This window comes from Erpetoichthys calabaricus, chromosome 8 (genome assembly GCF_900747795.2).
Source record: "Erpetoichthys calabaricus chromosome 8, fErpCal1.3, whole genome shotgun sequence".
NCBI lineage: Eukaryota > Metazoa > Chordata > Cladistia > Polypteriformes > Polypteridae > Erpetoichthys > Erpetoichthys calabaricus.
This window is the reverse complement of record NC_041401.2, coordinates 124,855,532-124,880,933: the sequence shown is the minus strand read 5'-3', so window position 1 is coordinate 124,880,933 and position 25,402 is coordinate 124,855,532. Positions and strand designations below refer to the sequence as shown.

The following is a 25,402-nucleotide window of genomic DNA, read 5'->3' as shown; positions in this document are numbered from 1 at the left end:
GACCATCCTGATTCTTAAGTGAATACTTTCACAACTCGTGATCTTGTGCTGCAACTCGTGATCTTGAGCTGCTGAAGACATCTTAAATTCAGAATCTTCTCAGCTGCTAGGATTTTTGAATGATCCATCAGAGAATCACTAACATACCCTGGCATCTTCAGTTATGACAAATTAGTGCATGGTTCTGTTTTGAAATGGCATCTAGCTTTTTTGAAAGTGAAAGTTTTTGTTGGTGATTGTTTAAAAGATTTCAGGACATGTGCAATAAAAACTTATCTTGTAAATTACAAACAAGTGATTTTGAATGCGTTCACTCATTTTAATCTTTTGTTTTTGTTTAGGTATATTTCAAATTTTCCAAGTAATGTTGATTGTTATGGTTATTGATGTCATTAGATTTTCCTTATCCCTTGATCACTCTTTTGCCTGTTACTTTTTGCAATCATCTCATTTTTCTTTGGCTCACAATAATATCAGGGCTCCCATCTCTCCCAAAAAAGGTTCCAGGCTACAAGAACATAAGCACCTAGCATAAAAAAAAGTAGCAATGAATGCTGCCAAGTATGAGAAAAACATTTCTGAATGTTCTCTGAACTTTCCTTTTGTGTTCATTTCAAAAATGCTTTAGCTGTGAAAGCAGCCCTGGCTTCACATTCCTCCAGAACAACAAAAAAAGAAAGAAGAGTTGCAGAACTGGTCTGCTTGGTACCGCAAAATAGAGTAAAAAAAGAGATAGTTGTGGATGCAAATTTGGTAGACCATAGAGCAGTACTGACACAAAGTGATTAAAACAGAAACCTACTCACACTTGCTTGTACCAGCAGAGCATTCACCATTAAAAAAAGATGTACTCAAAATGAGTGAAAGGACTTGGTTAAGTTTTGGAAAAATATTAATTTTCAGTTGTAATTACTTGGCCACTCTTTCGCAGCAGTCAATGACAACAAGCTTCATGCTGCATATTTTTTTTTATTTTATATATATATATATTAATATATATATAAAACATACTCTTCTCCTCCTCCATGGCTGTTGCAGCTATAAAAATGAAGTTCTCGGTAATATACAGAGTAGGTTATAAAACATTTACATTTACAGTATCTGAGGTTTCTCCAGACAATGAGTATGTGTGCTTGTTGTCACTGATACTCTGTGGAGCTGACTGCAACTGAAGTCAGAATATCTTTATTGTCATTGTAACAAATACAACGGAATTAGGTGCTATCCCTGCAGTGTCAAAATATAAATAAATATCTATTATAAAAAGAAATCCTGTCCTGATAGTCTACGATACGTGATCTTCTTGGAAGATAATTTAAAGACCCGCGAGACGAAAGAGACCTGCCACGGTGTGTCTCACGGGAACACAGAACAAGAGTCTTGCAAGACACACCCTACTTACAAGCAATATAAAAAAAAAAACAAAATCAGTAGTGTAAAGGCAGTCATGCAGCACACACAGCTCCAGGGCTCTCAGTGCATATAATGTGTATATGGTCAATACAGTAGAAATGAATAGGGTAGAAATGAAATGAATAGGGCAGAGATGAAATGTCGACGATTAAACGAAGAAGAAAGAAAAGGGCGGAGAAAAAAAGACCCAAAAGCGATGGAGAGAAAAAAAATGCTAAAAAGAAAAACAATAATCTAGGTGCAAATTTAGAAAACGCGAGCAGCGTTATACATCCTGCAAGAAAGAATTCAATCACACCCGGGGCCAGTAATAAAAGACAGGTATTGCTTTTACAACGTCACGCGAGACCAGGCAGTGAGCCATCATTTAAAACAAGTCAACAGACCTCTAAGCTAGCAGTTGTTGGATTGCTTTTGGCAGGCAAGCATCATGTGTTCCAAGCTCTAAAAACAACGACATGCAACAGGCAGAAGAGGCAGCTAGCAAGGAGCAAAAGACAGCAAATGATCTAAAGGCATATCTTTAGTGTACGTTCAGCTGCAACACCCTTCACAACACAAGCAGGGAAGAAAGATGTAACCACGCACGTGGCCAAAAATAAAGGACAAGTATTGTTTTTACAAAAGTTTTTAAAGTAAAAGTGAAAATAATACAGATGTAACAATTTCCAAGAAAATAATCTCTTTAAATTGTAGGTTGCCTGCCTAAGGTAAAGTCATCCCTGACGAATGGGGACGTGGGAATGAGGGGTTCTTTCATCGGATTAGCGTTATTTCAGATGTGGAATGGCAAAATGGGGGAGGCAGCTTGATGAATGAGGTCTCCAGGACTTAAAACAAATCCAAATCATATTATGTGACACCATCTAATGTGAAATTCTAATCCTAGTATTTCTAGAATTTTTATTTTTATACTGTATTGAGGATTTATTCTGTTCTATGTATTGTACGGCTCAGAATTAAAAGACAATGAGGAAAATGACAAAGTAGTACTTCATAATGACGTTTACAAGCGTTGGCGCTAAACACATGCAGAGCAGGTTAGAGTCTATGAAACCAGTGAAATTAGAAAGGCTCAAAAAAAAAAAAAAAAAAAAGGCGCTATACACATGTGGAGAAAGTTAAAGGATATGAAAGTAGGAAAATTAGAAAATATAAAAAAAGAAAGTAAAGATCGCAATAGCGCAAACAAACGAAGTGCCTCATTTAACTATGCACCAGTCTAACTTTGGTTTTGCACAATAATTACTACACTATTCCACCTTAACACTTAATTCTACTTTATTCACATAATTTTACTTATTATGTTCTACTATACTGTTATCTTTCAATCTATGACTTTGTTAATCTAACTGATATTCTTCTAACTTTGCACAGTTTTGATAAGCGGATCAGGATGCATTTCACTGCGTGTTGTCCTGTATAACTATGCATGTGACAAATAAAGAATCTTGAGAATTTCAAAAATGTTCTGTCTAGCCCTTGTACAAAAACCTAGACAAAAGCTGGGGTATCACCTTGGTAAACCCATGTACCTTTGGAACTGTGAGAGGAAAATAGCACTACTTTACAGACAGGAGTCCAATGCAGAACTCTACTTACTTTGTTACTTTGTAAAAAAAAAAATTGTTAAATGCTGATGATGTAGATCGTTTTGTCTATGCTGAAATTCCAAACAGAGAAACCTGTCCTGACCTCATTAAAAAGATTCAGCATATTGGGACTCGCAAGATTACAAATATTGTTTTTACAGAAGTTCTGAAATAAAAGTGAAACTAATGAAATAGCAACAATTCAAAGAAAAAAAAAAAAAAACTTAAGTGTATCCGTAAAACCAAACACAGGGGTTGGCGAGCGAAGCCCCCTAGTAATTACAAAAGGATAAGAAGAAATAAGGTAAAACAAACATTAAAACATAAGACCTTAAATTGCACATGAAACACTATTGCGCAAGATGTCATCTATTGCACTGCTGCATTGGAGGGGATTAGGTGGCATTCAGTGCCCTAATAGCAACAGGTTAGAAACTGTTAGTCTATTAGTCTGTTTTGATGCTCCTATATCTTTTGCCTGATGGCAACAGTTGGAACATGTCATGAATGTGGTGTGAGGAGTCTTAAGATATTTTCTGCTTTCCTGAGGCAGCGAGAGCTGTGCAGTTCATCCAGAGAGGGTAAAGAACAGCCGATGATCTGCTGAAGTGTTTTCCTCTGCACTGTTGTGCAGCTGGAAAACCACACGCAGAGGGAGTAGCACAGGATACTCTCAATAGAGCAGTAATAGAAAGACACCAGCAGTTTTTGGGGGATGTTACTTTTCCTGAGGACTCTCAGGAAATAGCTTGCGAAGAAGGATCAGCAGAAACTAAGCTGTGTTCACACCCAATGACAGGTCTTCCATGATGTGGACTCCCGAGGAAGTGGAAGTCTGACACTCTCTCCACACAGTCCCCTCTGATGTAGAGTGGTTTGATGTCTGTTTTCTTTTTCCTGAAGTCCACAACGAGCTCCTTGGTCTTAATTGTGTTTAGGGGCAGGTTGTTGTCAGTGCACCATGCTGTCAGCCACTCCACTTAGTCCCTGTAGGCGGACTCATCCTCCCCAGAAATGAGCCCCGCCACAGTGGTGTCGTCTGCAAATCTGACAATGGCGTTGCTATGGTGGGCGGGGGCACAGTCATGTGTGTACAGTGTGAAGAGCAGGGAACTCCGCACACAGCCCCGAGTAGAGGCAGTGCTGATGGCCGAAGAGATGCGAGGGCCCATCCTAACCCTTTGTGTGCAGTCTGTCAGGAAGACTTTAATCCATAAACAGGTGGAATACAGGAGTCCCAAGGATAGCAGCTTGCACACCAATCAGAGGGACGATGGTGTTAAAAGCAGAGCTAAAATTAATAAAGAGGAGGCGTACATAGCTCCCCTGGTGCTCCAGATGGGACAGGGTAGCAAGGAGAGCAGCAGTAACAGCGTCCTCAGTAGACCTGTTAGCCCTGTAAGCAAATTGGTGTGCATCAAAAGTGGGAGAGATGAAGAACATATGATTCAGGACCAGTCTCTCAAAACACTTCATCAACACCGGGATGAGCGCTACTGGCCGATAGTCATTCAGGCAGGTTATGGGTGATTTTATTGGTAAAGGGAGTAAGATGGAGAATTTCAGACAGGGAGGAATGGAGGCCTGGGACAGTGACAGGTTAAAGATCTTTGTAAAGACCCCAGCCAGCTGCTCTGCACAGCTCCTCAACACACATCCAGGGACACCATCAGGACCTGCTGCCTTCCTAGGATGGACAGCCTGGAGCGAGCGTCTCACCTCGTGTTCCTCCACCCTAAGGGAGGGGGTGATGGGTGATGCGAGCTGCTGCTGCTGCTGCATGTGTAACAGCTGCCTCTGGTAGTTCCACCTCAAAGTGAGCAAAGAAGTGGTTCAGCTCCTATGCTATTGAGGCGTCACCTTCAGCAGCTCCATGACTGGTCCTGTAGTTGATGAAGTGCTGGACTTCCTGCCATACCTGCCTGCTGCTCCTGTCCAGGTGCCCCTCAATCTTTCTTCTGTAGTCCTTCTTAGCCTTTCTGATGCCTCTCTTCAGGTTGGACCGTGTCATGCTGTAGAGAGCTTTGTCACCACACCTAAAGGCAGTGTTCCTTTCCTTTAGCAGCCACTGAACCTCTCATCCAGGGATTCTGGTTTGGATAGACACAGATACGTTTCTCCACTGTAACAGTGTCAATGCAGGTTTTGATGTAAAACAATACACTGTGTAGAGTTCCAGGTCTGGATTTTCAAAAATGTCCCAGTTAGTCCTTTTGAAGCGAGAGCTTGATGTTTGAGTAGACCTTGTCTAGTGTGTTGGCTCCTCTAGTAGCACACTTTACGTGCTGGTGGAGTTTGGGGATCACTGCTTTTAAATCCACGTGATTAAAGTTCCCTGCAATAATGAACACTGCATCAGGGTAACGGCTCTGTTGGCTGCTAATGCTGCTGTATAAATGTCTCAGAGCCAAGTAAGCATTAGCAGCTGGTAGTGTGTAAACAACGGTGATCATTACCAAATTGAACCCCCAGCGGTAAATAGATGGAGTACATGACTGTGAAATGTAGACCTAAGTCAGAGGAGCAATGGCTATCCACAATCGCTGCGTCCGTGCACCAGTTATTATTGAAGTACACACACAAACCCCCTCCTCTGCTCTTACCAGAGTCTCTTGTCCTGTTGTAGTGCCACAATGTATGGTCTGTTAGCTCAATGTCCGGTATGTATGAATGAAGCCAGGTTTCCATGAACACAAACAAGCAACTGTCCTTGATCATGCGGTCTGATGCAACCTGAAGCCTCAGTTCATCCATCTTGACAATACATCTGGCATTAGCGAGGAAAAGGCTTAGAAGTGGAGGTTTGTGAGGCTATCTCCGTAGTCTAGCTAGCGTGTCGGCCCTGCAGCCTCGCTTCTGCTTCCTCTCTCTGCGCCGCCTTCGTCGGCCTCCAGGGATGGTAATCCACGGGGAGCCGGGTGTCCTGGCTATATCCACCGGAACGCTGTGCAAGTGAATGAATTCCACCGTAACACTCCCCACATAGCAGACACCGATCTTAAGATAGTCTTGGTTGTAGTATATGTTCGCCCAACAGGATGTAAAACTAACTAAAATCAACACACACAAAACAAAACAAAACTCCGAAGGGGAGAGCACCGAGCTGCTGCAATTACGTGCTGCAATTACGCCGCCATGTCTGGGGTGTGGGAGAGAGGAAAAAAAAAAAAGTGTATTTCATGGTTAACGACAGTGTCATCAATGCCATGAAACTGCAAAAGACAAATACAGGAAATGACACTGCAGTAAGATATCATTGCCATTAGAATATAAGCAGGTCACATACTGTACATGTGGAGCAGCTGAATGGTCTTGATAGATAGATAGATAGATAGATAGATAGATAGATAGATAGATAGATAGATAGATAGATAGATAGATAGATAGATAGATAGATAGATAGATAGATAGATAGATAGATAGATAGATAGATAGATAGATAGATAGATAGATAGATAGATAGATAGATAGATAGATAGATAGATAGATAGATAGATAGATAGATAGATAGATAGATAGATAGATAGATAGATAGATAGATAGATAGATAGATAGATAGATAGATAGATAGATACTTTATTAATCCCAATGGGAAATTCACATTCTTCAGCAGCAGCATACTGATACAATAAATAATATTAAATTAAAGAATGATAATAATACAGGTGAAAAAACAGACAATAACTATGTATAATGTTAAATATTAACGTTTACCCCCCCTGGTGGAATTAAAGAGTCGCATAGTTTGGGGGAGGAACGATCTCCTCAATCTGTCTGTGGAGCAGGACAGTGACAGCAGTCTGTCACTGAAGCTGCTCTTCTGTCTGGAGATGACATTATTTAGTGGATGCAGTGGATTCTCCATAATTGATAGGAGCCTGCTGAGCGCCCTTCGCTCTGCCACAAATGTTAAACTGTCCAGCTCCATGCCAACAATAGAGCCTGCCTTCCTCACCAGTTTGTCCAGGCGTGAGGCGTCTTTCCTCTTAATGCTGCCTCCCCAGCACACCACTGCGTAGAAGAGGGCGCTCGCCACAACTGTTTGATAGAACATCTGCAGCATCTTATTGCAGATGTTGAAGGAAGCCAGCCTTCTAAGGAAGTATAACCGGCTTTGTCCTTTCTTGCACAGCGCATCAGTATTGGCAGTCCAGTCTAATTTATCATCCAGCTGCACTCCCAGATATTTATAGGTCTGCACCATCTGCACACAGTCACCTTTGATGATCACTGGGTCTATGAGGGGTCTGGGCCTCCTAAAATCCACCACCAGCTCCTTGGTTTTGCTGGTGTTCAGGTGTAGGTGGTTTGAGTCGGACCATTTAACAAAGTCATTGATTAGGTCCCTATACTCCTTCTCCAGCCCATTCCTGATACAGCCCAAAATAGCAGTGTCATCAGCGAACTTTTGCACATGACAGGACTCCGAGTTGTATTGGAAGTCCGATGTATATAGGCTGAACAGGACCGGAGAAAGTACAGTCCCTTGTGGCGCTCCTGTGTTGCTGACCACAATGTCAGACGTGCAGTTCCCAAGACGCACATACTGAGGTCTGTCTTTAAGATAGTCCACGATCCATGCCACTAGGTATGAATCTAATCCCATCTCTGTCAGCTTGTCCCTAAGGAGCAGAGGTTGGATTGTGTTGAAGGCGCTAGAGAAGTCTAGAAACATAATTCTTACAGCACCACTGCCTCTGTCCAAGTGAGAGAGGGATCGATGTAGCATATAGATGATGGCATCTTCCGCTCCCACCTTCTCCTGATATGCAAACTGCAGAGGGTCAAGGGCGTGTTGAACCTGTGGCCTAAGGTGGTGAAGCAGCAGCCTCTCCATGGTCTTCATCACATGTGATGTCAGAGCAACAGGCCGAAAGTCATTCAGCTCACTAGGACGTGATACCTTTGGGACTGGGGTGATACAAGATGTTTTCCAAAGCCTCGGGACTCTCCCCTGTTCCAGGCTCAGGTTGAAGATGCGCTGTAGAGGACCCCCCAGCTCCGATGCACAGACCTTCAGCAGTCGTGGCGATACTCCATCTGGACCCGCTGCTTTGCTGGCACGAAGTCTCCTCAGCTCTCTGCTCACTTGCGCTGTTGTAATTATGGGTGGGGATGTCTTTCCTATGCTGGTATCAGCAGAAGGATGTGTGGAGGGTGCAGTACTCCGAGGTGAGAGTGAGAGTGGGTTAGGGTGGTCAAACCTGTTAAAAAAGTTGTTCATTTGGTTTGCTCTCTTCACGTCTCTCTCAATGGTGGCACCCCGCTTCGAGCTGCAGCCAGTGATGATCTTCATCCCATCCCACACTTCCTTCATGCTGTTATTCTGCAACTTCTGCTCCAGCTTTCTCCTGTACTGCTCCTTCGCCGCCCTGAGTTGGACTCGGAGTTCCTTCTGCACGCGCTTGAGCTCATGCTGATCACCGTCTTTAAAAGCCCTTTTCTTCTGATTCAAAAGGCCCTTGATGTCACTTGTAATCCATGGCTTGTTGTTAGCATAGCAGCGTACTGTTCTTACTGGAACTACAATGTCCATACAGAAGTTGATGTAGTCAGTAGTGCAGTCAACAACTTCCTCAATGTTCTCACTATGAGATCCCTGCAGGATATCCCAGTCTGTAGTTCCAAAACATTCTTTCAGAGTATTCTCAGCCTCCGGAGTCCACTTCCTGAATGATCGTGTGGTTACAGGTAGGACTCTAACTTTTGGTTTATAGTGAGGCTGAAGCAGAACCAGGTTATGATCTGCTTTCCCAAGCGCAGGCAGCGGGGTGGCGCTGTATGCGTCTTTATGCAAACGTTAAAGTAAATCAATAGTCTTATTTCCCCGGGTGTTACAGTGCACATACTGGGAGAATGCAGGTAATGTTTTGTCCAGCGTCACATGGTTAAAGTCTCCAGCGATTAGCACAAGCGCCTCAGGGTGCTGCGTTTGTAACTTAGCAACAGCGGAATGGATGATGTCACTCGCTGACTCCTCGTCTGCCCGAGGAGGAATGTATACAATAACAACAATGACATGTCCAAACTCTCTGGGCAAATAGTAGGGACGTAAACTTACGGCCAACAGTTCGATATCCCTGCAGCAAGTGGAGATTTTGACGTTAACATGTCCAGAGTGACACCACTGTGTATTAACATAGAGAGCGAGTCCTCCTCCTTTGTGCTTACCACAGGTACTTGCATCTCTGTCCGCTCTAACTGTGCTAAACCCGGATAGCTCCACGTTGGCATCTGGGATGGTGTTATTTAGCCAGGTTTCGCAAAAACACAACAAACTGCATTCTCTGTAGGTCCTTACATTTTTCACCAGCGCAGCCAGTTCGTCGATCTTATTTGAGATTGAGTTTACATTCCCCAGAATCACAGAAGGCACCGAAGGCTTGAAACGCCACTTTCTCGCAAGCCGCTTCTTTTTTAGCTTAGTGCCGGCTCTGCTGCCACGATACCGCCTTCTTACCTCGTCGGGTAAATGTGGAACCACACCGGCACTGGCATTTGTTCTCAGCGCCCGAAGTTGAGTACTTGAATAGGCGAGTCTCGGCGTGTTAAAATCCATGCCCACGTTGTAAAAGTAAGTGTGTCCAGGGAAGGAATCCACATAAAATAAAGTAATAGGAGTGATCAATAAATAAACATAGAAAAATAAAAGTAGAAAAGTACACATACATATACAGTATGTATATGTTGCAGCTAAATGAAATTTGCTCCATTTACTACATCATATAAAAATGAGCCCACATTGGTTACAAGCTATTGCACAGGTTGAGTGATTCAAGCAAACTTTCACAAGGACACTCTGCATTTAAGTTAGTGGTGGGAAAATCCCTACAAGATCTCTACTGCTTCCTGAGAGTATACAGATCAACCCACCAGATAACCATGTTTAGAAGGTCATTTCACATGGTGTGGGTTTGAGACGGATGTGATGTTTAAGTCAGAAAGAGGTAATGTTTCTTGATATGAAATTTGGGAAATATGTTGGAGGAGTGGTGCCAGTGAGGTAAGTCCAGGAAACAAGAGACTAAAGAGAACAGAGTACACATTGGAGATCAAAAATCACTATTATAAAGTGGAACACAACATTACAGTCATTAATAACAGATACATAACCCTGCAGATAAGAACAGAAAGGAGTGTCGATAAGCTCCTGAATTGGCTGTGAAGGCCATATGCCACTAAACACAGCTCAGTGTTGATCCTACACTGCAAAACTCTCCACAGGCAAAGCAACAGGAAGAGCCTAATCATAATAATCTGATGAGTCATCACCAGGTAAGGGCTTCATCTCTAAAGCCTTTGCTTCAAGTGGCGCTCTTTGCCAGAGAAACAGTTAATCAAAAAAGCAGTTTAAGATCAAAACAAGCACTTTGAATGTAAATAATTTGGCAAGAAATGAAAATGCACAGATATGATAAGACTAAAACATGTTTAACAGCTATTAACCATGATGAGTGAATTAACCCCTTGCATTTGTCTCAGATATTGCTATCACTCTAGACATCTCTCTCTCAGTATGATGCCCAGTGATGTTCAGGTTCTTATAGCACCAACGTAATTCTTGTCTCAATATTCCACCATAGTTTCACACAGTATATTCATCTCACCCTGTGTAAGTAATTGGTCACTGCTACATCCAGGAAGGGTGGCGCAACATATCAACACCACACCATCAAAATAGGCATGGTATTCTAGATCACTCATGGCATGGCTACACTTTAGTGCCACATCATAAATCAGTAACGTGAACTCTGGCGTCTTATTGACTAAATACTTGAATGAGACAATGACTGTGGACCTGTAGTTACTTTAAATATGAGACTTCAGAAAGGCAAGCCACCCGTGCCACCTCTCCTCTAACATCAATATCAGAAGCAGGTGTCTCAATTTAATTTTGAAGGATTGCGGGATGTGACTGTCAATTACTTCAAACCATAATTCCACCTATAGCACCTTTCCTAGAGATACGTGCCAGTGAGAAGTGAAGATGCGCCCTTTACTTCAGCAAACCACAGATCACTACAGCCAAAAACAATCCCTAGGCTGCAGGCATCAGACATCCTGAGGACAACTGAAGTGAAGGAAGGCCCATAGATAACCATTGGACAATTTAGGAATTTACAAATCAAAAATAAGCAAAACAGTTACCGTGTCTCTTTCCATGCTTTTTTAAATTGGGATATAACTGCTATAATAAAACCAAAAATGAAAAGGAAAAATTCAAAAGTTTGTCATCAACAAGAAATCCTTTTGCATCTTACAAATACCTAGGCACCATCATTGTCCATCAACTACTGTTCTGCATTAAGGAGCGTTAGACAAATAACCTATTAAAATCATTAAGATGGTTTAAATGATCAATTTCAAGTCAAAGTAATTTATGCACAATCATTGGATGTGTTAATTTGCCACATAAACTCATGTTATAAAGTGAAGTGCATTTTATAATATTGTAGCTGAAGGGTATCAGGGACCATAAAAAAAGGAATAAAAAAGCATTAAAAGTTACCATATTTGCCCTTTGAAGAGGCAAAGATTTTGATTTAACATGTTTTCTACATATATAAGATATCCTTGTAATCACAAAAGGAAACTAGAAATAATTTATCAAAAAGATTCTTGGAAATATTTTTCTTGAGGAATAAATTTCTTTTGGCTTGTCTGCTTACAGCATCCCTTGTCTGGCGAGTTATTACAACCCTAACAGGCCCACAGTGCCAAGATATATTTTGCTTGCAATTCTACTTTTGCTTCTGTAGTTCCATTTCTTCAGTGGTTATGTTCTCCCACAGCTTGTAACAGCATAGAGATGCACACTCAGACCATATCATTACTTTTTCCTCAGAACTATTGTGAAAACACAGCCTAAATGATTCTGTATATTTTGTACAAGCAAAGTTAACTAATTACACTGCATTGTAATTTTAATAAAATCCTTAGATTTGTTTGAAAAGGCCAAGCCACCTGAACATCCCACTTTCTGTGATGATACACACAATAAAGTAAATACTCACGAAATTAAAAGGGCAGTGTGTGCTATAGAGCAGACCGATGCACAGCAAACTAATTACCGACTGCTAAATGCACGATGAGATAATAAAAGACCTTAGGACAATGCGTTTAAGTGAGTGAACTAAACTTACACTCAAATCAAGGAGATCATGTAAAACTCATGCAGACCCTGGCACCGTGAGGTACGAATGACAGCTCCACGATACCCCTCTGCCTATGCCTACCTCTACTAAACTTAAACTTGATTAAACTGAAATGAACTGGTGTTATTAAATTGACCCTAGCCTCTCTGTGGGTGTATGTGTGCATGTATTGACTTTCTTTAAGGCTCAGACCCTTAATTATTTCTTTATTCCTTAATTAGCAGTCAAACAATAATGTGATTCAAAATGAGCCAACACATAGCCACCTAACCTGTGTCCATCATACAATATCTGAAAATAAAAGTTATCAGTAATGTTGGTCTGCTCAGATCCACAAAACATTTTGACTGTGTTCTTTGAAAATAGAAAATCATTTGTTTTGGAAATTTCTGCCGTGGCAGAATAAGAGCACCAACATGCAATGGAATTAAATGACAGGTTTGCTTAAGAATTGGCTTCTAATTAAAAAACTCATTGGAGTGAAATTGGTTGGAGTTTGAGTTCCTGACATAGCTGATTATCTGTTGGTTCACATGATATTGCATATCTGTTTGGGTGCCATTTAAAGGAAAAAAATTAAGCAATTCAGAGAAATGAAACTTAAAAAAACAAAACTAAAATTAAAGGAAAAAAGTTAATCAGCAGCAAAAACTAGTCACTAATTAACAAAAGGGCTAGAATGAAAACCTGCAGCCACAACAGCACTCAAGAACTCAAGTTGGAGACCCCTGCTCTAGGGAAACAATTGGTTTATTCTGGAATTAAGGGTAAAGCTTTTGAGAAAAAACAAACAAAAAACAAGCCGGAGTATTTGAGGGGGTAAAAAAAAAAAAATTGTATGTCTCTTAATAAAGATGATCTCCCAAAATGACACACACTGAAAAACAAACAAAATCATAGGCTGCAGATAAATATCCCACAATTTATACTAAAATACATCCGATTTAGCAATTTGACAGAAAAAATGTCACATTTTACACCCACATAACTAAAATGCAAATGTTTTTCATTAAAATGTCAGAAAATGGTATTTGAAATCATAACTTTTTAGTCCACTGGGACCTAAAACAAATTAAGAATCCTTGCTGATCCAAGAATGAGTACTTTGTACAATACTATCTGCAGACATCAGTCGCCGGGTTTTTCTGTTACCTTCAACAAAATCCTAACCCTGAACTCTGTACCGAGTCAAGCAGGCTTAAAGTAGTGGCAATGTCTGATGAATCGACATGCGTGTATAGCCGACAGACATGTTTACTTGAACCCATAAGGTGCAGAGTAGTGGTCCCTTTGTCATTTATTGATCTGATGCATTTGAACTTCACTCAGATGACTGCCTGTATACTTTGTCATCTGCACATTTTACTTTGAATCAAAACAGAGAATCTCTTAACTTAAACTTCAGTTACCATTATGATTGATTTCAAGGTGATTGCTCAAAGGTAGATTCAAAGAAATGAGAGGGAGTGGATAGCACAAAGGGGACTAGGCTAAATCAAAGTCAAAGGAATAAGCAGGGGTCAAATACAGAGAGAACTGACAGAAAACAAATGGACTAAACCTGAGACAAAAACCAAACACAAAGTCAAAAAGAAGTTGCCAAAAAAAGTCTTAAACTACTTTGATTGCCTCAAGCTAGTTCTAAACAAAGACATTTTTTTTGTACAGAATTCAATACACAGATGTTTCCACACTGCACATAACACCAACCATCACACTTTAGCAATGAGTGTCACCAGAATAATGGCAACAAAATAACATTTTTCTTTTTCACAAAGTTCAAAAAGTAGCACCAAAATGATACAGTCATAAGGAAATATTCCACACACAAACAACCTGCACAATCTGAAATGCACAATTATGTTAAAATACATCCTCGAACCTGGGTGTAGATTTGTATACTCACATCGGCTATGTGCAGAGCTTAGCACTCCTTGACATATCGAAGTGTAAACACATTCAGTGTGATGATATTGCCTCACACAGCACATGATCTACACATTCACCTTACACTCACTTTCATTTGGTTAACAAATTGAAACTTATTATCACATGTACCAATAAATGTTCTCATACCTTGCAAATGTAATGTATGCCATATTCTCTGATCAAAATTGCAAAAATTCTATACTGAACTATTAGTTTACATACAGTGGACTGTGCCACAACCATAACAGGATAAATTCCAATGGATAAACTCTAAAGCAGCACACAAAACTTGTGGGTCATTCAGGAACTCGTAGCTAGCAGCTCACTTACTCTGTGTGACCTCAGACATTTCACTTCAGGTGCTTAGGCTTTATTTATGGGCACATTGTGTCTGCCTGGATGGATGGATGCTTCCAGGATGAACTATGGACCACCCCATGATATATCAGTCAAATTCACAAGCATTCTTATAAAGTGGCCAAGTGCAAAAATACAGTACAGCCTTTTTTTCCTGTTAAGTAGTACCTGAGACATTCACAAGAAACTGTGCAACAATGAAAAATGAAATAAAGAAATGCAACACTGGAGTGAAATTTCAGCTTTCATTGCTGAAAGAAAAAAAAAGCAAACAAAATGAATAATAAGGAATCAAAACAATAGCAAAAAATGTGAATATAAACAACAGGGGGGCGGCACGGTGACGCAGTGGGTAGCGCTGCTGCCTCGCAGTTGGGAGATCTGGGGACCTGGGTTCACTTCCTGGGTCCTCCCTGCGTGGAGTTTGCATTATCTCCCCGTGTCTGCGTGGGTTTCCTCCGGGCGCTCCGGTTTCCTCCACCAGTCCAAAGACATGCAGGTTAGGTGCATTGGCGATTCTAAATTGGCCCTAGTGTGTGCTTGGTGTGTGGGTGTGTTTGTGTGTGTGTCCTGCGGTGGGTTGGCACCCTGCCCGGGATTGGTTCCTGCCTTGTGCCCTGTGATGGCTGGGATTGGCTCCAGCAGACCCCCGTGACCCTGTGTTCGGATTCAGCGGGTTGGAAAATGGATGGATGGATGGATGGATGGATATAAACAACAGTTGTCCTTCAGTATCTTGTGTGACAACCTCCTGCAACTACCACTCCTTTACACCTTTGAATCTGCTCTGGTAGGATGTTATCCAATTCCCACAGAAGGGCGTGCGACCAAAGTTGCCATTGACAGACAGAGGGTCATGTGTTGCTCAGTGTGGTAAGAGCAGGAGAAAAGGCAGACCAAGGTAGGACTTGCACATTAGCATTATATCCTGAGAAGAGCTCGTGACCACAGAAGTTATATATTACAGGGCATCATAAATCGGAGGTGTGAGCAGAAGACCTCTGGCAGATTGAATTGCTCTGAGGCCAGCAGCATGTCCTCTCACCAACATCATGGTGTCCTGCTGGCAGCATCAGTGTGGCAGGTCAAAAATGATGCATTTTCCTTGCTCTGGTGTGGTCACTGAAGACAGACCAGATCCTGCCAGTCTGCTGTAAACCTGGGCACAATCAGGACACACAGTGGAATACCTTAATCCATAATCTCTGGCAACACATGAATAGGACATGCCTCTACAGCATGCCACTGACCCACTCTTTTCCTTCTAGTTACATCCGAGGCATTATAGAAAGCACAGAAAGCTGACAAAGGGTGTATTTTATCTTGATTTGACCTAAACTTTGATTTAAGGCATTTTAAAGGTGACCTGATCATGTGGTATGTAGCCTGGACCTCATGGATTAAAAATGCACTTCAAAAGCTTTTGTGTGTTTAGCAAGATGTAATGCTGGCCAAACGTCTAAAATAAATTGACAAATTTATGTCGCAGACAACACTGCCAGTTTTCTCAATGCAGAAAATGTGGCATTTTTCCATCAGTATATACAACAAGGAAAGATGCTGGAAGCTCTAATTATCTCTGGTAGTGTACATCAGTATTTATACATAGACATGGGATTATCAGAAATGACAGTGATCATTGAATATTTCATGTTCTGGAAGACTGGAAATTGTTTGCAATCGTATTGTCAAATAGAAAATTAAAAGAATTGTAAAGATTTCACAATTCTTCTTGCAGGAGGTACAAGTGTCAGAGAGTGCGGTCAGTGTTGCAATCCTCATGACGTATCTAATGTGCTTTGGAGATGTTTGACAGTGATATATTGTACTAACTTAATACTTATACTTGTTTATCAGGTTCTTTAAGAGGAGCAGGTTGACATGGAAATTGTGATAAAAGTCATTGATTTTGTGCCATTATATATCTTTACAAACATCACAGCACAGGTTAGGTGTGCTGTAAAAAAATGAGACATGCTTTTGCTATCGCCTCTTTTTTACCCCCCCCATTTTTGTCACTCTTGATTCCTCCCGATTATCTCCAAACTCATATTCAGGCAGGCCAAGAACCCCCATTCTTAAATGCCATCTCTTACTCCTCCTTCCTCAATGCCTCTGCTGAAATGTATGATAGATGGCACAGGACACCTCACTATCCAGCCACTTCATTCCATTCCAATCCAATCGCTTGATGTGCTCATTCTGGCAAATACCAATTGTTCATTTACAATAACACTCTTGTCTGTGCATCCATTTGCCTCCATTAGTACCCATTCCACATACACCTCAATCCTCTGCCATCTTGCCATGAACAAGCTGAATTTTCGGCGGAGATTCATGTCGTATCACTCAGTACTGGCCCTATTATTCAGAAAGAGCACACACGCTAAATCACAAAGCACATCAAATCGAGCAAACTGTCTTTCTTCATGAAAAGCTGGCCTGTTTTTACTGCACAGTAGTCTTTTTACAAAGATACAATCGCAATTTTAAAAACTCAGTAAAACAGTTACTGATTACCACTGCTCTACAACCACTCTTTCCCTAGGCTCTGGGACTGTTACACAGTAGAAATAACCATTTTTAATACAGCACACAAGCTCACAGGAAGAACGAGGCTGCTCATCTTCTGAACATCCCAGCTGCCGTATCGGAAACAGAAGGGCTCTTAATCTCAGGTTACAGCTAACCAAGCTAACCACAAAAAGTTAAAGAAATTTTACTCAACCTGCTGATCTGACACTGAGCTTTGGTCTGCATGCCAAGTACTTGTGTAGCCTGTGATGAAGGTGTGATGGAGGCAGGATGTTTGACAGAACTACAGGTCTCATTGAAAAGTCCCATCAAATAGCACCATGTGACATCACGGACAGATGGCCCCTCCCCAACACTGACATCAGGGAGCTTCAGCCATTCAGAGGGCACTTCTGCTTCAGGTTGCTATGGGGATTTTTCAAAGGGATGGCAGCAGGAAATGCTACAGTGAAAGAACAATGTGATACGCAGAGACATTTCATTTTAAGGAGAAGAGAGTGGCATATGCAGGTCAAAAGTCTCAAGTGCGTTGGATTTAGGCTCTTTGTTTGGGACCGATCTTCACTGGAAAAGAGTACACTCAGGTGTACAGTTTTTGCAACCAGACTGTTCGTAGCAACGATTAATCACAAGGAAGAATAAATATATATACACTATGTATTTTTGTTTTATCTGAAAACCTCAGCCTTAAGCCTGTGCTCAGAAACATCTGACAAAGTGAGAAATTTTTTTCAAATCAAGCCAGACACCACCCTAACAATAGAACCTAGCAGTTACAAGTCAGGAGAGGCGCATGTCAAATCATGAATATATGCAAATAACTAGGAACAAGAAACTGGCACATTTCCATTAAAGGAGCAGCTAGACACTGAGACATGTATCTCAGTTTACACACCTCACCTCACTATAGGAGTGCTGCCAGGCACCAGTAACACGGGAAATGCTTCTGTATTGAGGAAGATTTCATAACTAAGCATAAAAACCACTGTTTATTACTGAACCAATCAGGAAACAGCGAAGCACAGGTGATCTAGGAAAGTCATTCCCCAAAAAACCGCTGAAGAAGGCCTTCACATCGTAAACAGAACACCTACCTTCAACAGTCAACACACATGGAATTTCTATGGCATTTTTTAAAATAGACACATGCTTATTTTGAAAAATATTCTAATAATGAAGAGGAAAGTATAATGGATGGGTTGCCGGGCGGCGTTGGTTAGGAAAGAAAGTTTTGCAAATGACAAGGAAAGGGGTCTAGCAGGGCCATAAGACAGAGTAAAACCAGATCCGACAAAAGAGATATAACCAAACATGCTGGCATGTGTAAACATCCTAACCACCATAGGGCTCCCATATGAGAGAATAAGAGAGAACTAGAAACACATAGGCAATGTTCCCAGGAGCGCTAGATGGCAGGCAACCTAGACAATTGCTGAGATTCATTACCCATTAATCTCAAGAGAGGAGCATCACAAAGAGATAATTATAATAATTCCACACTGACGGCAGGCACATGGTCCGGTTGGCAGAAGTGGGACCAGATTGTAGTAAAGGTTGGCAGTAGGTCAGTCATAGCCTTCCATTGTGCCAAGCTGTATGATCCCAAAAGAAAGGGAATGGAAAAGTGTTGCACTTTGTAGCAAGGCAGCCCAGAAGCTGTCTAAGACACCTGGCCCTTTAAGGCTTATAGGTGAAGAGAGACCCAAAACTAGTGTCCACAAAGCCAAAGAAGGACCCCCTTGTCTCTAGAAAAGATTATGGGAATCGGCTGGCGGTAACCCTGAGGGTGTTCAATAAGGCAAAACCAAGCTCAGAGTCAGGGGGTTGGCTGACATAGGGGGATCCATGGAGGGAGTGTGAGGTCAGGGTGATGAGAAAGAGACAGGAGCAGAGGGAGACAACAAGCTTTTGTGGTATATGGTAGGTTAGCAAGTAGGCAGGCTAACCAACTGAGTAGACAAGGGTTCAAGGCCCATGGGGGGGGGGGGGGGTCGGGGAATGGCAGAAACATTTTGTTTAACTTCTATTTAATACATAATTTATGTTCACCCTTTATTTTACCTCTTCAGGGAGAGAAAGAAAAATACACATGCAGTTGAGGGTGCGATCAGACAATATGAAATGTAAGGGTTGTGCCCCAAAGGATACCCAGGAACAGAGGAAGAATATTTTGAGAGTCAGGCAGCCAATTTAGTTAATCCCAGAAGATGGCCATTAAACCAGATAAGATTTTTTTTTTTTTTTTTTTTGCAAGCAAATTTTTATGAAACATTTTAATGCATTTCAACAATAAAGATTAAGTCTTTTCTTTTTGTACTGCTTTTAAAAATAAACATTGGAGAACTATGACAAAATTCATCCCTCTGTTTATCCCTCTTTTTTGTGTTCCATTGTTAATTCTAATTTTAAATTCAAATATGTTTGCCACTATATTATACAAGGGGCAGACAGCCAACACAAGTTGCCATCTCTTGTTACAAGGCAAAATTGAAATGTGTCCCTGCAAACGCAATAGAATCTAATTAGAAATCACTTAATTGAAGGTAACCAGAAAAAGGGACCAAATATAGAAATAAGACAACAAAATGAAATGGCTAAATGCAAATATTCTAATTACCCCACATAATATCACAATATAAAAGTAACAAACATTACTTAAAATAAATTTTAAAAAAATAATTCCTTAACCTAAAATATTAACCAAAACAGACATCCGAGACAAGGGGACTAAAACTACAGCAGGCACCCCTGAGAAGACGCTATATAGTCCAGGAGGAGACAACAAGCCTAGTGGTTAAAGGACCCCTTATTAAGTTATTACATAAATATGCTGGAATATGTGAAGTAAAGAAACATTGTCGCATACCTCCTGGTAGTCACAGTTTATAAAGCATTTTATCAAAAGAGAGTCAACATGTTTTGTTTTCTTTCAGGAAGCAACATCACAAGTAGCCAAAGACAGAAGAGTGCAAACAACTGCAAATGGCTGCATACAGTTACTGGGTAAATCTGTTAACTTGCACTCTCATTGTTCCTGTAAGAGAGCCAATAAAAAATAAATGATTACATGTAGAAGGCTCAGATGTACAATTGCACAAGAGGATAAGTACATCAGAGTCTGTAGTTTGTGAAACAGACACCCTTTGACAGTACATGTCAAATCTCAGTCTGATCTACAAAAGTGACAATGAAAAAATGGGATGCTGGCCGTAGAAGCAGAGGTTCAAAGAAAAAGTCTTGTCTAAACTTGGCAAATAAAAACAGGATGAAATGGGCAATAGATTGGAATCACCCAGAAATCCACTGTTTGATGTCTGTGTTCTTCTGCCCATTTTAACTTGCAGTTTATTCTTAAAACTGTGTGTGTAGATAGTACAAAGAGCAGACAAAATAGTTCTCTGGAAAGGTCCGTTTTGTGGACTTTATCTTACATACAGTTGTGGGGCATCACAAACTCACTTAGGTGACCAGTTATCTAGGACGCTGTGGGATTATCTATTTGCATTGCCCTGAATAATATTTCCTAACTGGACTGGCTAGATACTATTGTCCACATCGGAATAGATTCAGTGGAGCATACGAATTGAAGCATCATCTATATTTGTATGAGCCTGTTAGTCAAACCGCTTGTAGCTCAAGGTGGTCTTGAGAGGCAGCTGTTTCTGTGCTAACATGTGGTTATTAGATAATGGAAAAATGCAGGCTGTCAAGAGTATGAATTAGGCAGACACATTTTAAACGGACCATTTTGGTGGTGGTAATTTTGGTTACAGATGTATCAAAAAAAACAGGGCGGGGACACTTCTAAGGTGTAGAGTCAGGCCACTCATTTAATTCTGACCAATGTTTACTTGTCAGTTAGCATGCCTTCTGCATAAAAATAAAAACATTTAAAAAGTGCCTGTCTGTGATAATGTTGCTACTGCAGTCTTCTTAACCATCACATGCATAGTGTGATTGAAGCCTATATTGGAAACGTGCAATAACAAATCGGCAGAGCTTATATGTTTATTTACAACTAAATACAGTAACCTGTACTGTCATTTTCAAAATTCATTAATGATTCTTTGAGGAAGTTCATTCCTCATTAAGTGGCTGTGCCTCAGGACTTTATTTAGCACACACAAAATGTCTTTTCCATTTGTGACTTCTCTGCAGATTTAGAAAAATGGTAATTATGTGCAGAACAGCCTCACAGACAGCAAATACCACAAGTCCCTTCAAACGGATACCATTAGGCCAAATGGCCTTGCCAGTAAAGAGCTTCTCTGGCTCTCGTCTCACTTGATAATCTGAGAGTGACAGTCCGGCAAAGAGAGCGAGATTATGGATGATGACCTCACAGGGGAAACTAAGTGAAGTGATAAAGTAGTCAAGTGACGGGGCTACATCTGCCTGTCAAGTACACATTGAAAAAGAAATTAATCTCTATGGCCATACCAAGATCATCTTGACCAATCTGCCTCTAATGATGTCCTTCATCCAACTCCAAACTTCATTCACACTTCTCTGTGATATTCCAGCATTTCCTTGGTAAAATTTCCCTCTAGTGCTGCTGCCGAGTCTTGACTGCTAGAGCTTGACATCTTTATCTTCACAACTGAAGGCACCCCTCTTTATATTCATTACTTCCTTAGTGGCTGACAGTTTATTATTATGGTAAAAATTCATTGTGCTAGTGAGAACTGCATTATTCAAGTTAAATTTTGTCTGTAATGCAGTATCCAAGGCCCTCAACATTCCCACCATCTGCCTAACAGAGCATATCTCCGCCTGTCTCCTCCTCAGCTTTTTTCTACTTCCTCATAGTCCTTTAGAAATTTGTCAATATTGTATGCCTCCTTTACATTAGCATAAAACAGTTTCTCTTCGTGTGCACTATATTAATTGTGCAGAGTTTGTCAGGTAGCATAGATTAAGACATGCTTAAAATCCTTGGAAATTGCCAAGAAAGCACCAATGTTCTGTGACAAGCTCATTGATAACTGAAAATACTGCCACCATTGAATCTTTGGAGGATGGAAGGAACAGGACTAAAAAAATGACAGTGCGGCCTTGAAAGTATCACCTTTAAAGATGCCACAAGTGTATTCACATAAACAGCAAACACCCACCACCTTCCACTCGCTCTCTTCAGCTTATGTCTATGCACTTAATGTGAAATCTGTCCAGTGTCACTGGAATCCAGCTTCTGTAGAGCACGAGACTACAATATGGGCAAATGGATATAAATGATGAACCTTCACCCTCTAATACTGAAACAAACATTTCCAGCAAACAGTTTTGACCAGTTGTCCTAGCTCCATCTGCTAGGGATACAGGTAAACTTTGAAGAAAGCAAAAAGAAAAAGTAGGTGTCCTACCTATGCGGCAGTGTCCTCAGTCCCTTCAAAGTTGCAGCAAGTCTTCCCGTGTGCTGAATCACTTTCAACATTGCTTCAGCAGTAACGTGTTTGACACCAAATTACCGGTGACTAGAGTACTGAACCATCTGGTCCTGCCCACTCCCTAAGAACGGAGCTATAGAGACAAACAACTTGGAATGTTCACATCACTCAGCATTGTGTTGCCAAGAAACTCATTTTCTGCATTTTCTGTCAAGGATTCCTAAAGGCCTGATTAAACAATGGAGTTGGAAAAAGCTGCTTTTAATGGTTTTGACAGTCATTCACCTCTCCTAAAATAATGGTGCCTTCAGATGTCATTTTGGATATCATAACCAATAGTGATGGGTAGCCTGATGGACAAGACATAGGGGGGGGGGAGAAGAGGGAAAAATAAATAAAATAAAATGGGTGACAATGGACAGGTAAAGGCTCAACAAAGTTTTTCTAGCAGAGACAACACACCCTACCAGTGCACTTAAATGTACTTGATGGTCCAGAGCAGCTATAAATACACACACCCAGATGATTGAGGGTGGGATGTGGCCTAGAGTGCAATACTTCCAAGGAAGACAGATGACAAATAACCCAGAACTGGAATGCCTTGAGACAGCGCGATAGTTGGGCTAGGGAGGCATGGAATAAGGATAAATGGCCCCTGGGCCTTAAGTTGGCAGCACACAATACCAGGTAGAGAGGACAATGGCTTATTTGCATTAGGTAAGCCAGAGTTGATATCATTTTGAGATGGCAAGGATCAGGACACAAACCAGCTATGCGTGGAAAGCTAAATTCAGTTCCCTGGAAGCTAACAAGAGTTAGAAACCAGAAAACCTAGTAAAGCCAACAAACTGTATCAAATTTGAGAAAAGCTTTTTTGCCAGAAAAAAAGCAAAGTACAATTCAGCAATTAGACTAACAAAGAGGAGATCCCTAACCAAAATAAACATGAGCAAACCTAGCAAGAGGTTTTCGTTTAGCATCCAAAAGCAACGGATAATTTGAATGCTGCACTTCCATCTTAAATTGGTGACATGAGATAATGTCACATCAATGTCAGTAACGTGGTAGCAACCAATCACAACAAATGCACAATATGGCCTCATATGGCAAAATGATGCAAATGGCAAAAAAGCTTCCCAAAAGAGTTCTTGGAATGACATTGCGATGATGAAAAAAAAACAATGAAAAAAATTAATAATTAAAAGTGATACATGAAAAATATGGAACCCACAAATACAATAGGATTCGTAACCTTTTCTGCATTTTTGAGGCAACAAAAGACTGCTACAGTGGTGAACCGGTTACAAAAATTGGATTACCCCAATACCAAAAGTAAAGTCAAGAGGTTTTAAAGCTTCCTTAAAGACAGTTGCTCCGCAAGTCGAGTCAGTGGGTGAACTGACACAAGGGTTCAAATGGTGGGTAAATGTCAATACTGTACATTGGCAGCACAGGTGTAGGAATGCTCTGTGCAAGACACCATGATGGACAACTATTTGGAGAGCACCAGGAAGGCTGCTCATTTGCTCAGTTTTACTGTTCATTTTCTACTTTTGTATTGTCTATTTATTTTGAACACCCCCAACTGCTTTTGAACAGTATGTTTTGGCATCCCATCGTCCTTATGGGCAGCATGGCCCCTGTGAACCCAACCCCCAAACCATAAAATTTTAAATTAAGTGCTCCCTGATAAGGAATATATATTTGTGTCTCGTGTATTGTATGAGCAATCTGGCACAGTTATCTTTTATTTGATAGGGAAAGGTTAAAGAAAATAATGATGCATTAACCTATTATTAAACTCTAGCCAGTGGTTTATTTTCTCCAGTGCTAGTGTTATTATTTTTCTTATATTCTTAAACTGGGCTTCTTTCATTAGGTGCTTCCTAACACCTTGTTTCAGAGTAGCTGACAAACATGGACGGAAGTACTTTACATTGCTGCAGTCACAAATACCCAGGGGCAAATTCAATGAGTGGTTTGTTTGCTAAAGTTGTATACAAACACACACACACACACACACAAACAGTCATGTCCTCAGTACTCGGTGGGCGAGTGTGAGATACTCAGTAGCTGCAAAATGGTAAAGTGGCAAAATAACAATTCCACTATATCACACAAGAAAGGAAAGACCTAGACCCTAAGCACTTAGGAAGACAACTTCAGGGCTCGCCTAAATAGAATTCCACCCTGGGTCAATGTTCGGTGCTGTCCCCTAATGCTTCTCCTCGTATCATCAGACCAGAATATTGATGGTGCAAGGAAGCCCAATGTCACTTCCAATATGGTCACCCTAAACCTTCCTCTCCTGGCCAGAACCGCTTAGAGCCACTTCCTTATTACAGTGGTGTGAAAAACTATTTGCCCCCTTCCTGATTTCTTATTCTTTTGCATGTTTGTCACACAAAATGTTTCTGATCATCAAACACATTTAACCATTAGTCAAATATAACACAAGTAAACACAAAATGCAGTTTTTAAATGATGGTGTTTATTATTTAGGGAGAAAAAAAATCCAAACCTACATGGCCCTGTGTGAAAAAGTAATTGCCCCCTTGTTAAAAAATACCCTAACTGTGGTGTATCACACCTGAGTTCAATTTCCGTAGCCACCCCCAGGCCTGATTACTGCCACACCTGTTTCAATCAAGAAATCACTTAAATAGGAGCTGCCTGACACAGAGAAGTAGACCAAAAGCACCTCAAAAGCTAGACATCATGCCAAGATCCAAAGAAATTCAGGAACAAATGAGAACAGAAGTAATTGAGATCTATCAGTCTGGTAAAGGTTATAAAGCCATTTCTAAAGCTTTGGGACTCCAGCAAACCACAGTGAGAGCCATTATCCACAAATGGCAAAAACATGGAACAGTGGTGAACCTTCCCAGGAGTGGCCGGCCGACCAAAATTACCCCAAGAGCGCAGAGACGACTCATCCAAGAGGTCACAAAAGACCCAGGACAACGTCTAAAGAACTACAGGCCTCACTTGCCTCAATTAAGGTCAGTGTTCACGACTCCACCATAAGAAAGAG

The 25,402-nt window shown here is 41.0% G+C and overlaps 1 protein-coding gene across 4 annotated transcripts in view; it reads right to left on the bottom strand.

Annotated features, from left to right (window-relative positions):
• The window catches only part of acot7 (acyl-CoA thioesterase 7), a 217,199-nt gene that overhangs the window by 171,218 nt on the left and 20,579 nt on the right, over positions 1-25,402 (bottom strand). For 2 of the 4 annotated variants that reach the window (XM_051931293.1, XM_028807445.2), the window contains exon 1: positions 17,175-17,311. The exons of the other annotated variants lie outside the window; for them this stretch is intronic. In XM_051931293.1, the coding sequence (XP_051787253.1) occupies positions 17,175-17,290 (116 nt within the window). In that variant the 5' untranslated portion in view covers positions 17,291-17,311. Of the gene's footprint in view, positions 1-17,174; positions 17,312-25,402 lie in introns of those variants that run through there. 4 annotated transcript variants of the gene reach the window in all.